Source organism: Uranotaenia lowii, chromosome 3, assembly GCF_029784155.1.
Source record: "Uranotaenia lowii strain MFRU-FL chromosome 3, ASM2978415v1, whole genome shotgun sequence".
Taxonomy (NCBI): Eukaryota; Metazoa; Arthropoda; class Insecta; order Diptera; family Culicidae; genus Uranotaenia; species Uranotaenia lowii.
The window spans coordinates 176,001,103-176,020,789 of record NC_073693.1 but is presented as its reverse complement, the minus strand read 5'-3'; the positions used below and the strand labels follow the sequence as shown (position 1 = coordinate 176,020,789).

The following is a 19,687-nucleotide window of genomic DNA, read 5'->3' as shown; positions in this document are numbered from 1 at the left end:
CGCTCAGTCAAATCAAATCGATAAATACAAAACAACCGAATGCACCACGTTGTTTACACCCCACATTTGGTGTTGCTGTTGCTGGTGTTCTTGCTTCGATTTGCAATCTCTAAGTGATTATGTACCGAAAGGATTTTGAAAGGCCCAGCTGAGCCGATTTATGATGACAGTTCAAGCGGAAAACTGATTTACAGTGTCGTTTGCCAATTGAATCATTTTGTGCTACCTATATACCGTGAGTATTTTTTGGGAAATGTCACGCTTAACGATTGCTAAAACATTTTATAAAATTTTATCTAAAGGCGAATGTTTGATGAAATGTTTGAAAAAAAAAATAAAATTTTCCAAAATGTAACCTCTGCGTAAGAATAATTTTTTATGAAGGTAATGACTCTATATTTCTGACAAAAAACTTTCTGATACTTTTGGAAAATAAGTTAAAAAAAAATGATCAATTTGAAAATGCAAACCGGTGTCTTATCTGATTTAAGGTTGTTTGGGTTGATTTTATAGAACCTTTTTATTCTTCTTCTTCTTCTAACATCAAAATGGCCAAAACTTGTATGCATTCTGGAAAATAGAAATCTTGCGTTCTTTATTTTTCTTTTCAACATAGTATCTATTACATATAAAATGCATTATATATAGTTATACTACTACGGCCAGGCCAACCATGAGATGAAAACCGCAAAAGTTACAGGAACAACAAAGAAAGGAATGAAGCGTGGATTTCCCTGCCAAACACTTCATATGATCGTTCAATATGACAAAAATATTAAACACTTCTTAATCAAATGGACATATTTCACTATAAAACGACCATTACAGCGCCAAGAGAGCCTGGGATACAACTTGAGGACACATGTAACTACCTAATCTGTCATAATCTTGAAAATGTCTTCTCCGGAAAGCTATTCCGACCTAATTCCATTTCAATCCAATCCGGAAAATTGGGGTGCACAATTCGATTCATTCTGTTTTGAATTTTGCTGCTAAAAAAACACGCCTGTCATCACCGCCGCAAAGCCTACTATCCAGATTTTCTAAAACCTTTCATTCCTAACATAACTCCTCCCAACTTCGCCTTCATTTTTTTCACATGGCCTTTTTCTAAATTCATTAAAAGGCTATTCTAAGCTGCCACAATTATGGAAGTATCACCTTTCGCACCAATTTGTGACAGTATACAACGACAATGCATTTGAAAACCAAGCGTTTAGATTGACCTTTCTAAACAGTTTCGGCAGACCACAAATTTGTTCAATCATTTGTCGGTCAAACTGAATGACAATCTAATTTTCTCAGTACCTTGATCCAAATCCACGGCAAACTCCACACTGGAACTTGTCAATGCAGTTTTTTTTTCTTTCGATTCTATCTCTCAATGATCGGTTTGGGAAATGGCTATAAATCACAAATACTACTGAGTTCCCGCATTTCAGACGTCAACACAATGCAAAAATATGCAAATTATACACCACCGGCTTTCGAAATGTCACACGCAGCATCATTTTAATTTCAGCCATTAGCTATGAGTCTGATTGATTGATTCGCAACGATGGGATGTATCTGAGTTCGTCATTCTTTCCCAGTAACGCCACCACTGACGTGCGATTTTTCATAAACCCAAACATTAATAAGCAGCTCGCTTTACATAATCATGATTTGCACGGCCAAACACATTCTACCCCTCAGGCTGGCCAGATTTTATGCTAAGGTATTTTATTTTTCCATATTTTTTAAATTTAATTTGCGAAACCCACCAATCAGCCTGTCATTCTAAATCGGAGTTTGGCGTTTTGGATTTGCCATTTAAGTTTGTTGGTGTATGATAACGCCCATAATAAAAACACAACCGGTAAGCAGTTTGCCATTGGTCTGCCAATAAACTCAGTAGTTCTGTTGAAATATTACACGCGCCAGACACCTACCCCCTCTGAAGGGTGTCCAGATTCCAATGAAAGCTTATTAATTGATTAATGAACAGGTGGTTGGAATTCAGTGTTAAAAATACACCTGCAGTATTTAGAAATACTGAAATAATGTTAAAGATGAGATATTACATTTTTTTAGGGCCTGGATAAAAATTGTATATTATCTCATAGCTATCGCTCAATGAAATAAAAAAAAATCAACCGATTTTTTGTTTTTCGGTTAAAAATATATCATTATGTTAAACTTTCAATTGAGCTGTTCGACTAAAAAAACGATTGAACCATGTGACCTCCAAGTTTATCAGTAGTACCCACAATATATTATTTCGTCCTTTCTTGTTCCACTCAACACAGCGTCGTGTTGTGCCCTTTCAGCAAAATAAGGCCAAAAAATAACACCCAGAGAAAATTTTGGTTTATGTTGTTTTTTTATCCTACTAAGGATAAAGGCGAGTCATGTTTCGAACATGACGTGGTGAAAAAATCCAACCTCTTACATAATACAATTGAACTGCGACATATAAAGTTTAAGTTTCAAGTTTCAACATTCAGAGAGCCAATCCAGTTATTGGTGACCTGCATGTAAATACTCCTATCATTATATCATTACAATCACGAGATTCCAAAAAAAGGTTTCCACATTTTATCGAGTATCCAAGATTAACTGGATTAATTTAAATGATTTCCTAAGATATTCAAACTTGACAGAGTAGGCGATGACTTTTGCTAATCGCACGCGTTTTTCTTTCCGTCCGCAAGAATTTAACAAAAAAAAATTTCAGTGCGTAAAACAGTCGGGAATTAACTAAATAGAAGTTAATGCTTAACGCAAAGTGAAAAGTAAATAATTCACTAGTTTACAGCATTTTTGAACTCAGTAAACTGAAGGTCATTTCCAATGTGAAATCGGGCGCTGAATCCGAAAATGAAATTCAAAAAAATCTCAGTAGAACCGTTTTTGAGTTATGCTCCAAATATGAATTTTCGAAAAAATTAAAAAAGTTCTTGTACTTAGATTAAAATATCTCCGACGGCATAACAGTAATTTGAAATCCCTCTTTTGCATGTTGAAGGTGAATATGTTTTCTATCGGTCATCTGAACACTGTTTTTGCGTTTGACCAACAGTATTGCTGATATTAGTGACTTTATGAGAAAAAAAATTATAAAAAACGCATTTTTTCAGAGAAAATTTTGTTTCAACGAAAGTTTTAGACTCGATGGTAGCATTTAAAAAATCTGATTTTCTTTTGCGCTTGAATGTCAATTTGAAACAAAGATTTCAAGTGGTTATTTATCAAAATCGGATGAAAATTGAAAAAGTTATGGCTACTTTACCATAACTGAAATTTTTGGAGTTTTTAATAATTTAACGAACCGCAGTACACTTATCATAGTATAGGAAGAATGAAACATGATAAATCTCACTCGCTCCAAGTCAAAATCATTTATTAGTTTACCAGAAGATCACATGCCAAGTTTCTGAGAGATCTGACCATAGGGAGGGGTTGCTTAAGTCTCAAACGTTAATAAAATTTTGAGGTATCTTGCCCGGAAGGAACGAAAATTACTGGTTTTTCATCAATAACTTTTTTCATCACTAGCTGATTGTTTTTTTATGGTGGATTTTCTTAAAGCCTAAGTTGAGACAAATATTTCACCCGAAGACTGTAACTCGATTGGATTTGAAACAGAAAAGTTATTGCGGTTCAAAGGCCGCAAATTTTGTCCAATGAGTACTTTTTACGCATTGTGTTTTATACGACAATTTTCGACCAAAATACAATCTTTGAACCGCAAAAAAATTAACAAGTGAGTTATTTTAGTTCTTTCATAATGACGGTAATGAGAAAATTTTAATTATAAAGCCTGGGTGAACAATTCTCGATTTGTTATCGGCATGACCCAGCATAAAAAAATCTGGGTTCTTGGCAAAACAAATCTGTAATTCAATGATTCTACCAAAAACCATAAAAAATTCTTGCCAAATTCGATCAATTTAGTCAATTTACTTGAAAATTAGAAATCCACATTCCAAAAAAAAAATAAATTAAAAATAATTACCAAAATCTGAAGACTTTGTAATTGTAATTGTTGATTACTTTTTATAAGGTCAAGGAAATTTTAAGTACATTCGAAACAAAGTATTACATTTCTGAACAACTGTTAAAAAAATAAACAAAGATTTAACATTTCAAACAAGGTATAGTGAAATTAAACTAGGAATATGTTTTTAGAACGTCCAGTGGAGTTCTATTCCAGCACGAAGTACCGTACACCAGCAGACTCTTTCCGCCAGATGTTGCATGTTGTGGTACGATGAAGCAGCGGGTCCGTTCATGTCGTCCTCGTTGCAGATGTTGTTGAATGTACTCTGGTAGAGCTTGGTGGTAGGCCTGACATATGAAAGATGCTATCCGAAGATCATAGTTTGCACCTAGTTCATGTCCGAGAATTGCCTTGCGCACAGGTAGTGTAGTTTCGAGACGGTTCAGATGAAAAACAAACCGAATAGCAGATTTGAATGCTCTAAATATACGCTCTCTGAGTCCAATATACATGCCAGGATAGTAAACGATGTCGCAATATGTCAAGATGGGAACTACGACAGCTTGTACCAGCTTCAATCGAGTGGGTTGAGAAAGTACTGAGGAGAAACACCGGAACGTTCCGAGAGTACCAAACACTTTTGAAACAACATCGTTTACATGTCGTGTCCAATTTAGGTTGCAGTCCATCATAAGGCCGAGATTTTCCACAGTTGATGATAAGGGGATGTCTTCGTTTCTGAATTTAATTGCACTGTTCGGCGTAATGGTGCCGGACCTGCAGAAAATGATGGCTTGTGTTTTCTTAGGGTTCGGTACTAGAAAATTTTGATCAGACCACTGGACAATAGCTTCGAGGTCCAGGTTAACTACGTAATACGCAGAACTTCAAAGACATTTATTGCTTGAGAACCCTGTTCTGTACACATGTGAGGAGCATACTGGAGTACGGAATCCAAGTGTGGGCACCGTTCTACGCAGTTCACATCAACCGCATCGAAAAAGTCCAAAAGCGATTTCTCAGATATGCCCTCCGACGACTACCGTGGAACGATCCTGTTTTGCTTCCTCGATACGAACATCGTTGTAATTTGATCGACCTACCAACTCTAGAGCAACGAAGAACTCTTCTGCAACGTCTGTTCGTATTTGATCTGCTAGCAAACAACATTGATTGTAATGAACTGCTGAATCGGCTACCATTCAACGCACCTACGCGGACTTTGCGCCATCTACCGATGTTCCGGTTACCATTCACCCGTACTGTCTATTCTCTCAATAGTCCATTTGTTACTTGTTGTAGACGTTTTAACGAAATCAGAAATCACTTCGATTTTAACATCACTAAAGAAACATTCAAAATTAGAATAAGTAGGTCATAAGGAAAAGTCTGTGCGAATATGTTTAATTAGAAGACCAGTAAATAAATAAATAAATAAACTTGCGCTATTATGTGATCGACGAGTTCTGCGGGCCCAGAGAGGTAGATTTGTAGGTCATCAGCGTAGAGATGACATTTCAGATGCCTCGACAGACTGTTGATATACAGCGAGAACAGCAACGCACTGAGACATGATCCTTGCGGTGTTCCGTCGGATAGCAGCATTTCAGTTGACAGGCTATCTATAGTTTTGACAAGTTGGGAACGGTTCTGAAGAAAGGAGCTGATCATTTTACACGCTTCGCGTGAAAATAGGAATTCGTTTCGTAGCTTCTTCTCCAGTAGATGATGTCGAACACAGTTGAAAGCAAGCGAAAAATCGACAAGAACCATGACTGTGCAGTGACCCTTGTCGAAACTGCAGTAGATGTCATGCGTGACTTTAGCCAGAGCGGTAGTAGTGCTGAAGTTTCTCCTGTATCCAGACTAGTGCTTAGCAAGCAGAGTTGAGTGGGCATTCTCAAGATGTTCGGTTACCTGAGACAGTAGTACTTTTTCGAAGATTTTTGAGATCGCAGGGAGAACACTTATAGGACGGTAATCTTTAGGATCAGCTGGGGCAGATGTCTTGGAATAGGAGTAACCAGAGCTCTTTTCCAAATCGATGGGAACGTATTAGAATCGATGATGGCATTGAAGAGGTTGCAGAGAATAGGCAGTACGTATGGACAGAGTAATTTTAGAAACGATATAGAAATTTAATCAGTCCCGATGGCATTAGATTGTATTTCGTAAATCTTTCTACCTATTTCGTTCACATGCGTATGACAAAAATTTAAGAGTTGGTCTTGAATCGGGAGAATTAGTTCGACTGGATACTGGAGGAGTCACATAACGATTATATGGTGATAAAAGTTGGAGATGACCTTCATCGACGTTGCAGTCATCTACAGACGAGTTACTCTTGGGATTATTATGAATTCCTTCACGTCTAAGATTACTCCAGAGTGTCTTCGCAGGAAGCTGATGGTCGAAATTCTTGTCAGCGTATTTCTTTTTCGCAGAAAAGACAAGGGATTTCACTCTGTCGTACGTATTCTTTCCACTGGTTGTCATTTCTCGAACGATTAGTGTTTCTGATATACAAAGAGTACGCCATGTTTCTGGTTTCTATTGATTGATTGAATGAAGCATTGATCCACGGAGTTTTTGATCTCGCACAGTTGTTTCGCGTTCGGGAGCATGAAGATCGAGGAGCCTTTGCATTTCTGATGTTGAGACTTGCGCCTTGGTGTTAGGGTCAGCAGTGTTGAAGAACGGTTGCAAGTCACACGCCTGAAAATCGATTTGCAATTGGAGAATATCGACGTTGCGGTAATTCCTCATTTTGACAACTCTTGAAGGTGGTCGAGCAACGCGAACGTCGGCGATGAGATAGATGATTTGAAAATATTTTATTAAAACTCTATTTTGTATGATTATTACATTGCATCTCGATTGCATTTCGAACACCATGATCGTAGAAGTGGCTCAGTAGAAATAATTCCACATCGCCAATGGTTGCTACTCCGTGATTGACCGAGGCCATCAATTGTGTGCAATGGTCAAAAGAATGGGGCTCGGGATTAGCAATCTATTCTCAGTGCACAAAACTGATCAATAACTGCGCCGGCCACGTCCTAGTAGTCAATGGGTTGACAGGAAAAAAGAGAACGGGATCAAAAAAAAGAATTTGTGCTTTAGGACCGAGGTCACCTCTACATCCTAGCAAATATTTTTTTTTTTGTGTATGGGTAAAAAGATATGACCTGGATGTTTCCGACATTGTACTTTTGTAGTTCAAAAAGTTGGTTGCAATTGAAAAAAAAAATCCTCTGCACTTTCTGCAAATTGCGGGGCATCAGCCCACGTCTCTTCATAAATTAATAAACAATATTTCAGAATTTTCAAATGTTTGAGGCTCCTGAAAATTCTCAGCTAAAAACTCCCGGATTGCAGCATCAGTTCAGAATAAAAGAATAAGATGGATCATGGAACAATCTCACCAATTCTTGAAGTAGCGAGCGTTTTTCCTCTTGTAGCGAATCATTCAGCGATGTCACCTTGCTGAAAGTGGACTAAATCAACGAAGAGTCCGGTCGGGCACTAACGATGAAACATGCAATCATCGATCACTATTCATTCTCCATCAATTCGAGAAAAAATTACAATTTTTCAATAAAAAACTACTTAAACTTCAAAAAATTATTTTTCACCGCGGCGGAGCGAAAAAAAAAACCATCGTCTACTTCCCCGCAGCAGTGTTTTTTTTTGTTTTTTTTTATACATTATAAACTAAACACTTCTTGCAAAAAAGTGGTAATCGTTTGAGATAAAAATTCGTGCCAGAAAAATAAACAAAATCATCAAAACTCAGTTAAAATCCTAAAAAAAGGTTTATCACTGATCATTGTAAAGAGAAAAAAATCATATTGCTACCTATGCACTGGTAGGTGATTTAATCACCTCAATTTGACATTTGAACGTTTTTATTAAATTTTTTCTGTTTTCCATTCCTGGATCCGAACATACGGGAAAATTGTGCCTATTCGGTATTAAACAAACGGTTATTAACTTTAATTTCTCACTTAATCGTTACTCGACAATAAGTGATTTTGAAATTGAAATTAAAAAATAAACATAAGAAACTAAATAGGCATGAGAATCTGTCATTCAAAATACTAATTATTGTAATTGTTATTTATAGTCAATAGGCTAAAACATATGAAAAGGCAGTTATTTTGTTTTTCCAGCTTTTATCGCTCGTTGCTTTTTAAAATTGTAAATCGAAATGAAACACTGAATTTACTTCGTCTTTACACTTTTTCCATGATTTAAGCTTTAATAAAAGTACCCAACCATCGCTGTTCAACACACCTTTTGAATAAATCTGGTGCAGGTACGATAAGACGATCGTGAAAGGTCAAGTTACGCTCTCTTAATCAAACGACAAATGGTCAACTAACGTTCTTCATGACCCTACCCCATCAAACGGTACGAATAGAAACGATTCGATTAAGCTTTACAATTGGGCAAACAACGTTGCTCCATTGAGGCCACACCGATCACTACTGTCCGCCTTCTCTATTTGATGCGGTTTCAGTGGAGCAAAGAGGTTTTCTACAAGTCAAATAAACTACTTCACTTTCTTCCACCTGAACTTGTTTTGGGGATATTTAGACTGATTTAAGCTGTTGTGATTAACGAATGAACGTCTTTTTATGTACAATAGGCAAAGTTATTTTTTAAATATTTGAGTTAAACTTATGATGAGAACTTTAAACCGGAAATCTCAACACCAATCCATGAAAGTGGATAAAATTTACTCTTCCAATTACCTTCATTGACAATGCTGTGTGAACGAACTGTCGTGGCCTTGCAGAATATGGGTCGCTCAACACCCGGCTAAAAGTTTATTTTACATCACCGACAGTCTCATAACAAAATGAACATGGCAAATAAATACAATCCCAAAGATAACAGGAACTGTACATACCTACACAGCACAGTGTACCTACCACCAGTTGTTGAAAAAGAATCCTTGACCAGCTTAACTTTATCGAACCATTTAACATCAGATCATCGATCATCAGATCTGATTTGTTTGACGTCGAAAAGGAGGAAAAAAGATTCCTTCAATTTCAATATCATCAATACTATGATATGATATGTGAAAATAAACTATTTTATCTACGAGTCTCTCTTTTTTTATAACTTAAGAATATTATTTGGATTAAGTTAAAAAAAGAAAGTTGTAGTATTATGACATCAGAATAAAAAAAACTGGCTAGTTTAATAAGCAATCAATTTAACCGCTTAACATGATCACGAGACTACTTATGCTCACCGGTCTTAAGGGCAATAAATACATAAGCAAGCAAAGCATTTATTGCAAAACATGTTTTCACTGAAAGTGAATTAAAGTTCGGGTACATGCGGTCAGACCAATCAAAGGGTCACATTGAGTACAAATAAACGATTGGCTGACGGTCTGATAAAGGCATTAAACGGTAAAGGAAAACAGGAAGGGAGGGTGTAAAAAATGATACCCCTGGCGCCAAACCACAGCCTGGCTAATTCCAACCAGCCAGATTGCATACTCCTTGGTTGGGTTTTGCCCACGGCACCTGAGAGGTCCCAGCTAGGACCTGGCGGCTGCATCAGCCGAAACTCGAGAGCGAGGTGAAAAAATTGACCCACTTTTTCTGATTTAAACGACCCGAGACCTACTGGCATCCAAACGGCCGCCATCAGACGATCAGTCAGTAGCGCGACAAACACCACACAATATGATTAGGAGAGAGGCACATTTGCCACTATAGGTACTTACTTGGCAAAAGAAAACGGGTTACAATCACTTAGAGCATATTAGCAAAACAAACCGTCAGCAAATGTAAGCTTAGAAAAAGTTATCAGACCGCCTGGTCTGGCCAGTAGTTATGTCATCAACATCATGCCTAAACAGTTGGCAAAGTCCTATTAGACATTAGCTCACTCACAGTCGTAGAGAGTGGATAGATGCTGTAGGTACAGCACTTGACGTTTCGGTTGCACGATCAGCTGCTCTAAGGCATCATCACGGGTATTCTCCGAGTAGGTAACATGCCTATACAAATACGTGTGAACTTCAAATGGCATCAAAGTCGTTAGTGGGTACGGTTTTTCACTATCGAGTGAGTTGACTTTTAGGATAGATAATGTTCTGCTTATTTTTCATTCTCATGTTAACACGTCATGATCCATGTCCAGCGGGGTGCAATGATGAAAGTGAAACCAGGCATACAGTTGCAGTATTCTTCTTGTGCTGAAATCAATGATTGTTTTTTTTTGTGAAATAGATGTTGAATAATTTTTTTTTAAAGAAAACAACAATTTAATAAAGCTCAAGATCTTTTAGCCTAGATTTTTGGTAAAATTTGCAAAAGAGGTTTTTCAAATGCCCAATCAAAAACGATGGAAAAACTTAAGGGTTTTTTTTTAACTTTAGAGGAATTAAATAAAAAAAAAAATTTCAAAAAACCATTACTTTGACTGCGTGATCGGATCACAACCGTGCGTATCAGCCTATAATATTTTCTCCGCGTCTTTGAAATGTATGATTAAAATCCAATCATGCATGATACGTTATTACTGGCTATTCCATCAATGCATAAATGCATTAATTAAGATCTGATGACCGTTTTATTAACACGTGTCTACCACTTCATTAGACGTCTACTAGAAGCAGTCTAAAATCAAACTGGACCAGCTCTCTAGGTGTCTCAACCAATTATCATGCATAGTATTATTGTTTGTTTTTTTTTGCCGGCGCATGCAACGATCGCTGCAGAATCCAACCAACCAACCCACAAAGCTCCGGAGAATGGCCAATCGGCCCCATTTTGACAAGGTGCAATGAAACTATTCAGTAAAACGTCCATTTAAAATTAACATTGCTGCCCAATAGATATGTTTACGACTATTCTGACCAATTTCATAATTTGGCAACCATATGATGCAAAGTTTTAGTGTGGCTAAGTGATGATTCTGCCTGCCTTGGCTCCAGCTAAGCTGTCTCAATTTAGCTGAGCTCGAGCTGCCGACCCGCTTTATGCGACCAATAAAAGGTACCTAGCCGGCTTAGACCAGCTCCACTGAATAGTGGGTCCCATGCTAAAGGTACAAGAATATTCATGGCTGTCATCATGGCGAAATAGCCACCTACCCACAGGCCGCCCGATCGACCGGTGAGCTCGCGGCAGGTTCGAGGCCCGCATTCGTGCTGCCTAACTCCGCTGGCTGGGGCTACTCATTTATTTATACGCAATGAATGAAGCAAAAACAAACGAACCTCTCTGAGGTACCAATACGGGGTTTAGAAAATTGCCTGGCAAAAATTTCTCAACAGAATTTACTGCACAGATATTTGCCTGCAGTTCAATTCGTTTAGAGTGGGTGCCGGCAAAATGCAATTCGGTACGCATCAATCTTCTCGTTTTCTTTTGACCCAAAGAACACGCGATTGCCAACCTTTCAGCACACGATATGGTGGATTACCCACCGGTGGACAAACCTAATCATGAACCATTCATGCAAGGTCACATGCAGATCGAAAATTGCCATCCGTGACCGTTTTTGATTCGTTTCCCTTTCTAGTTATTATAAGAAAAAAAACTTACCGATTTGTCTTCTTCTTTTTTTACAGTTTCCTGGATGATCTGGACCGATTGGGAGCGAAGGATTACCAACCCACTGAACAGGACATCCTGCGGACGCGTGTCAAAACCACTGGTATCGTCGAAGTGCATTTCTCGTTCAAGAACTTAAACTTCAAGTAAGTGTCTATTACCATTGCATACTTTTTGGTCAAATTCGTCATCAGCCGAGTTCAGTTACCTAAAAATGAGAAAAAAAAAATCAAATACAATCTCTTATTATTCACTGTAAAGTTTAACAATTAACTTTATCAAAAAGTATTAGATTTGTTAGTTACTCCGAGGTTCATTTATCAGCTTTCAGGGTGGCCACACAGCCGGAAAAACCTGAAAAAACTGGGAATTGAAAATCACACCGGGAAAACCGGGAGTTCAGACCCTAAACCGTGAAAATTTACAAAAATTAACCAAAACTCAGTTTTGGTTCCAAGATCAGGGACCAAGGCCGGATTAAGGGAGGGGGGGGGGCAAAAGGGGTAATTGCCCCTTCCCCCCGGCTCAGGGGGGCTCCCGAGGGAAAAAAAGTTTTAACATTCCTTTAATCATACTACTTTAATTTTTACAATTCTATGAAATGAAATCAAAACTAGAAAATCGGATTGAAAACTTGAAATATAACAACCAAAGGGGCCCTCGAGAAATAATATCTAGAATAGTTTTTCTCTTGCATAAGTTAAGCGGGCCCCTAGAGTTAGCAGTGAAGAAGTTCTCCTGCATTTTGCGAGCTAAGAATATCAAAATCTTGGTATTGGAATTCAAAAATTTTAACCCAAAATCTGGACAAAAATAATGTGAACCGAACTCGGAACAAAAATGATGCAGAATATTTTTTAAATCTAAACATGTCAGTATTCTATACAGAACAGGGAAAATTAAGAAAAAAATTTCCTAATTTTTATTGCATATAATAATGTTTAATATTATGTAAACTTTCCAAGTAATGCTTAATGCACTAAAATAGAAGCTAATTTCGCCAAAACTGGCTCACAGTGCAAAGAGAGAACAGAGAAACTTTATGATCAGCATTTCAGAATCTTACCCGGACAGTATCCAGGTTAATACCGGGTATTGTTATTACTTTTCACTTTTCGATCATCATTATTGAAATTTCCGATGGTTTAAAAATTCTAAACCCTTTTCCCTCCAATTTTTCAAAAATAAAACCTTTTAAAAAGGTTTGTTGTTGCCTAAATTCGACCAATCAACAGTACAGAGTTTATTTTTTTTTTTGAATTTCCATCCCAATTTCTGTCTTAGACTTGAAATTCGTAGTGAGATATTTTCAACTGATTTAGCCAAAATTTTATCTTTATTTACGGATCCTGAAATCAGCATATCATTTTCCATATGATCACGCTCAAATTATTATAAAAATGATCTCATATTTAAGTTGCAAATATCATTGAGTGATTCTCTTATCATGAATATTTCTATGTTTTAAGTCTTATCTTTTTCCAGATTCAGTTCATTGAATAACAATTTGATAGCAATTTTTTTTATCTGATGAAAATCATATTCTTAAACATTTCATGAAAACTTTTTTTTTGTGTTTCAAAGATATAAAATCGAAATTCACATTTGGTTCAATTTCTGCTTTGGTTCTAATTGTGACTTTTAATCTCTTTTTTTAATTTAATTCATATTTTGTTTCTCAAAACTTTATTTGAAATTAAGATTAAAGATTTGAGACACTGAATTGTGGTTCTGAATCAAACCTGATTTTAAGCTATGAATTCTTAAACTCTTATATCTGTATCTCTATGGAATTTGAATTTAAATTTATTTTTTTGTATTCACTATTTCAAATCTTCATGATACTTCCCAATTGTCATGAGGTTATTATCTCTCGATGAATCACAAACCAGACGATCAATGATGAAATGAAAATCATTTAAATATCTATCCGATTATTTTTCTAAACCAGATAATTTTAGTTCGTGATAAGGGTATTAACAAATTGAAAAATGAATTTAGCATTTTGCAGCTCAAATCAGAGTTTCCATTGTTTAAAAATGTCTAAACTCTTTGCACCTGAATAATTAATAATTTTTATTTGAAGGTATCAGATACTATCTTCTACGCAGATAACATGGCTATTTGAAGACAGTAAACTGAGCTCATATCCAGTACTTTTACACGTTTAAAATGTTTTTATTCTCTGGGATAGCATTTGAAAACAAATCGAATTTCCCGAGAAAAATTGCCTCGGGCCCCCCGATGGCTTAATCCGGCCCTGTCAGGGACTCAACCTAAAATTTAAAATTCAGATTTATCATTTAAATTTTAATGTCAGAATACGACATTTAAAAAAAATATAAGGTAAGAAAATCATCGTATTGAAGCTTTAAAACTACTCTGATAATCTCTTCAATTAAATTTTGAATTGAAAAAACTCAATTATCATCAGAACCCAGAGTTAAACACAGTCTCGAAGAATGAGAACATTGAAAAAACAAGAAAATTAAAGTTAACTTTGGAACTCAGAACTATTTGTTGCAAACGAGGAAATATAAAAAGAGCTAATAACTATTATATTTTCCAGTGATAGTGTTTAATTCTAGAGCTAAACACAAGACAGAAATTAGAAATAACTTAACAAATCACTCTATGCAGAGTATTTTTTGTAGCCTAATAAAAACAAATTCGACATCTTTTAAAACTTGTATTGTTAAATAGGAAACGATAAGAAAACTACAAACTACACTTCTAAATGCTTGAATACGTTACGATTTCTATGGCAATTTACGAAAATTACGAATGTACTGATTTTTATCTGATCCGGGACAAAAATTCGAAAAAAAATTGAAACATTTCCACTGAAAATTTGAAATAGGACTTTTTAGTAACACTGTTAAGAATTTATAAGAGCTTTTAATTGAGAGTGTGTTCAGATACTTAAAAATTGTTAAAATTTTTCGACATTGCATGGTACCATCCTCATAATATATTTGTGTGTTGAGTGAAGTATTTTAGGAAAATATCATTTAAATTTTAATTTTTTTTTTTAAACAAAAGAGGTTTTGTTTCAACACACAAACAAAACAGCAAAATGATATCGTTATTTTTTTTCTTCTTGCATCTTTTTTTTTTTTTGTTCTATAGCACAAGGCCACAAAATTTACATATTTTATGGTACCAAAGGTGTAAGAGCTTATTTTGACTAATTTGAGGGCTAAGTGAAAAAATTACGATTTGTTTTTTTTTTCTATCAGCTCCGATTTTTTTAGATTCAAAGGTTACCATTTGAAAAAAAAGGTAAAAATCTATTGAATATCTATTTCAAAGAAATAGAACATTTCTAAGATACTCGGAAGAAGAAAGAAATCGAAACTTTTGAATCAACGGAAAACTTTTTCGAAGACCGCTATTAGTTCTGACTTCTTAGAAACCGGGGTTTATTGCATTCGTTTCTCTGAAACTAAGATAGTTAGTTTATATCATTATCCCATTATCCTCGAATCTTCGAGAAAAATAAAAAGGTTTGTAATCTGTTTTTGGTTTTGTATAGAGTTGTCGGTTCATTTGTTATCAATGATTGATTTTACTAGAAACAACATAAGTAATTTTTAAATTAAAAAAAAAGTAATGTCATCAGAAACAAGAATCTGAAAAATGATTCGAATTTAAAACGGTAAAATCTTTCAAAATCAACTTTCGAAACAAAGGCACCTCTGTTTCTTGCTTATGCCCTAATAATTTTTAGTTTCGCTGCTCTACAGATTTGAAAACAAGGTCGTACAATGTTTTAATTGTAATCTGCATTTTAAAACTCAACTTTCATAAATTCAGAAAATTTTATGTAAACTGTTAAGTCGCTTTGATTTTGATACCTTATTAGATAATAACAAAAAGATTTGTTATATGAGCCTACCAACATTCTGATACCTGAAATCGTAAGAATTACAATTACAATGTTATTTATTTCAAGTCTTTAAAAGAAATTTAACATTATTTTTACAAATCAGCCTAAAATGATTGAATACGCCACCAAATGAAAGTCAGAGTTTGTTGATCAATCTTTTGCTAAAGGTTCAATGATGTTAGTCTTCAAAAATATTTCAACTAAATATCCATAAAGCAAGTTCAACTCATTAGCTTCTAAATAAGCTTACCAGATAAACAATACATTGATTGATAACAAAGATACGCGTGAAACAAAAAATGCATGTTTAAGAAGATTGATCCTAAAATTTTGACCGTTACACCATACTACGGGGTGATCCCGAACTTTTGGGCGATGACTTAAGTAGCTATTTTATATATTTTAAGAACAATGCAATGTTTTGGCACAAAATTAAATAAATATGTTTTGATAAGTATTAAAAAAGGATTCGAATGCAACTCGAATTTTGTATTTTGGTCCACCCCACCCTGAGCTGACCAGGTTTGAATTTCAAGTTCAGTTTTTGGAAAATGTCTCAACTTGAAGCTAAATTTAAGTCAAATAAACTCAACATTAACATTTTGCCAAAAACATATAAAGAAGGTTTTGCTCACGATCCCTCGAATGAGATCAAAACAATTCCAAAATGTCATCAGATGGCTGAGATATGTCTGATCAAAATTTTCATGTCTTTCAAATTCACTGATCAAAATGTCGGTTTTCTGTACGTATTTACAAAAAAAAATCTTTCCACAGTTAAATTTGCCCGCGAAGTCCTGATTTTGTCCAGCAATTGGTGAGCATTTTTTTTTAACTTAACATGTCGATTAAATTTGCTGAAATTCTGGAAATTACAAAAATTTCACAGATTTCCAAGCAAATTTTATCAAAGAAGAGTTTACATTCGTTATTGTTAATTTTTTTTCAAACAATTTCAAACAGATTTTAAAAATTAAATTTAAGTGGTACTGGGATAAGATTTCTAATTTCTAATATGAATTGTTATTTAGTGAAAAGACTGAATTTGTTAACGTTTGGTATAACATCAGAAAAAATTTATTCAGACTATTTGGGTCAAATACAAAATAACAATATGGGTTTTGTCAAGAACATGTTTTTTTTTGGAAATTTTAATGCTAAGAAAAATCAACTTTAAATTATAGAAAAATTCAATATTACGTTTCTGACAATGATATTGCACTTATCCCTCTGAAAAACACTTCGAATGTAAATACATTCGGAAAAAAAGTCATCAATCTGAATGATTGTGGGATAAATCTAAACAAAAACACGTGAAGTTCATATTGAAACAAGTTATCGTCATACCAACTATTTCCGATTTATTGACTGGTATTTTATGATACTTAACGTTCTATCGCAGGTAAGAAAATAACTCAATTCAGAATGGTTTCGCAAGCCGCACTATGGGGTCTTGAGGGCCGAATGCTGCCCGCGGGTCGCTGGTAGCACATCCCTGATCTAAGGCATCAAATACATTAAACTTAAGAGGAAGACGCTGATAACTGTTTTCCACTAAATTTTATTTCTGGACCACTGCGCATTGAGTAATTCGATTTAAATTAAGATTATTTTTCCGAATCGGCAAAAGCTATTCCCATTTTTAAAACCCTGCATTAAAGTGTTCATACTCGGAAGCGGAAGCGTAATGTAAAATGTGATCTTTTATGAAAGCACAAAATTATTATTGAGAAAATATGCTTTGAGGTTTTTCGGTTTTCCCGTTTTTATGTAACTATATCTTAGGAAAGATACAGTTTTGATCGGTCGGAAATGTATGAAGATTTTTTTTTTCATTTTAGACTTACATCAGACCTTTGTTTTCAAATCCAGGAATAATCAAACGGTAGGTGCTTCGTGATGCTCCACTTGCTTCCACCGGAGTCCCATTTGTGAATACTTTTTCTTCAGGATAGCTTTCAACTATTTTAATTTTTCTTCCGCTCCAAATTCATCAAAAACCAATCGTGCTGCTTCACCGACAGACAGCCAGCATATGTTCTTCGAATTATGAAAGATTTAGGACTTTCTAATAAAATTCTTCTCAGATGAAAAATTAAAAATTTCCTAAAAACTCCTAAAAAACGTGTGCCACTTGTTGACAGACGCCTACTATAAGCAATTCTAAATTCCGTGCCAAAAACTTGAAACAAAATTGGTTGATTGATGACTGCAGTGGAAATTATAGGTTTTCAATCAGAATGAATTAAGGGCTATATTCTTTATTCTTAAGAAATGTTCCTCAAAATGCTAAGTCATTCAATAAAATGTCAGAATTTAGTGACAAATTAAGATGTTCGAAGCGTTAAGTGGTGGTGTGGCATGTTTGTTTCTATGTTATAACGATCGGATCGGAATTTGTTCTTATAATCATGCTGATGCTAAATGTATTTCAAGGCTATCCGGATATCGAGCTAGCCTACCATAAATGTGTCCAAGCTATTTCGGGTTCCGCTTTTTTAATTTGCCATCTGCTAATCAAAACCGCCCCTTTTCATCTCTTCCGATCGTTTCAGATTGTTCGATGTCGGTGGCCAGCGGTCGGAAAGAAAGAAATGGATCCACTGTTTCGAAGACGTCACCGCCATCATCTTCTGCGTTGCCATGTCCGAGTACGATCAGGTGTTACACGAAGACGAAACCACGGTAAGTTATGATCTACAAGTCTTTATTTCTAAAATGATTCGGTACAACATACTAAGAGGGCATAACATTTTGGTACGTGCATTTCCTTTACTTTTTCAATGGTTTATGGACAAGCATCTTTCTTTAGAATAATCTTGTTTTTGGTGTGATTGATCGGCAGGACAGCAGACAAAGTTGGCAGATACCATTTGATTGTGTTATGCCAGATTTATGCTGTCATGCCCTTTTCGACGGAATAATAAAAATGGTCATGATTTCGACAACGAACTGAACTGCATACACAACAAGTAACTACCTGTGTATGTAAATCGCCAATTTCTCATTTCACGCATTGTGTCGCTCCATTAAATATGCTATTGCAAAAAGGAAAAAAAAGTATACACACTCCGTGTTGCTTTTGAAAAAGTACATTCACGCGACAGATCACGATTGCATAAGTAGGTAGCCGAAAAAAGCAATGCGCGAAAAGTAGGCTAGAAGGATTTATTATTTGAAGTGTATCGCGCTAGTCTAATCGCCATTCCAAATTCACAGCCAACTTCGTCGTTGCTCCAGCATCTAAAATTTACTATTGTTTGCATAGTTGATTATCGTCATGTCGTTGCGATTCGACTGTGACCTTGAATTTCGTCCAACACAGTGAGATTTAGTCATTTTTTCGTTTTGTTTTTTGAAAGTAAACGAAGTGATGTTTTGCAACTTTTCTTTGCCGGCTCAACAATAGACTGCATAGTTCCAAACGTGTTTCCCAGTAACCGTCACTATAGTGAAAGAATGACTCACCTTGGCCCATGATTTTTTTTTATTGTACGTCAAACAACCTAATCCAGTCCACATTGAGCATGATGGCATAATTTTGGCAAATTAGAATAGAGGTTTGTGATATCTGAATCTAAAATCTGAAATTGAAATCTGAATCTGAAATCTGAATCTTAACTCTGAATCTGAATCTGAAATCTGAATCTGAAAACTGAATCTGAAATCTGAAATCTAGAATCTAAATCTGAATCTGAAATCTGAATTTGAAATCCGAATCTGAAATCTGAATCTGAAATCTGAATCTGAAATTTGAATCTGAAATCGGATTCTGAAATCTGATTCTGAAATCTGAATCTGAATTCTGAATCTGAAATCTGAATCTGAAATCTGAATCTGAAATCTGAATCTGAAATCTGAATCTGAAATCTGAATCTGAAATCTGAATCTGAAATCTGAATCTGAAATCTGAATCTGAAATCTGAATCTGAAATCTGAATCTGAAATCTGAATCTGAAATCTGAATCTGAAATCTGAATCTGAAATCTGAATCTGAAATCTGAATCTGAAATCTGAATCTGAAATCTGAATCTGAAATCTGAATCTGAAATCTGAATCTGAAATCTGAATCTGAAATCTGAATCTGAAATCTGAATCTGAAATCTGAATCTGAAATCTGAATCTGAAATCTGAATCTGAAATCTGAATCTGAAATCTGAATCTGAAATCTGAATCTGAAATCTGAATCTGAAATCTGAATCTGAAATCTGAATCTGAAATCTGAATCTG

General features: G+C 35.3%; 1 protein-coding gene across 7 annotated transcripts in view; it reads left to right on the top strand.

Annotated features, from left to right (window-relative positions):
* The window catches only part of LOC129758585 (G protein alpha o subunit), a 180,247-nt gene that overhangs the window by 147,472 nt on the left and 13,088 nt on the right, over nucleotides 1-19,687 (top strand). For all 7 annotated transcript variants that reach the window (XM_055756126.1, XM_055756122.1, XM_055756127.1 and 4 more), the window contains 2 exons: nucleotides 11,586-11,714; nucleotides 18,013-18,142. In XM_055756126.1, coding sequence (XP_055612101.1) covers nucleotides 11,586-11,714; nucleotides 18,013-18,142 — 259 coding nt within the window. The remainder of the gene's footprint in view (nucleotides 1-11,585; nucleotides 11,715-18,012; nucleotides 18,143-19,687) is intronic.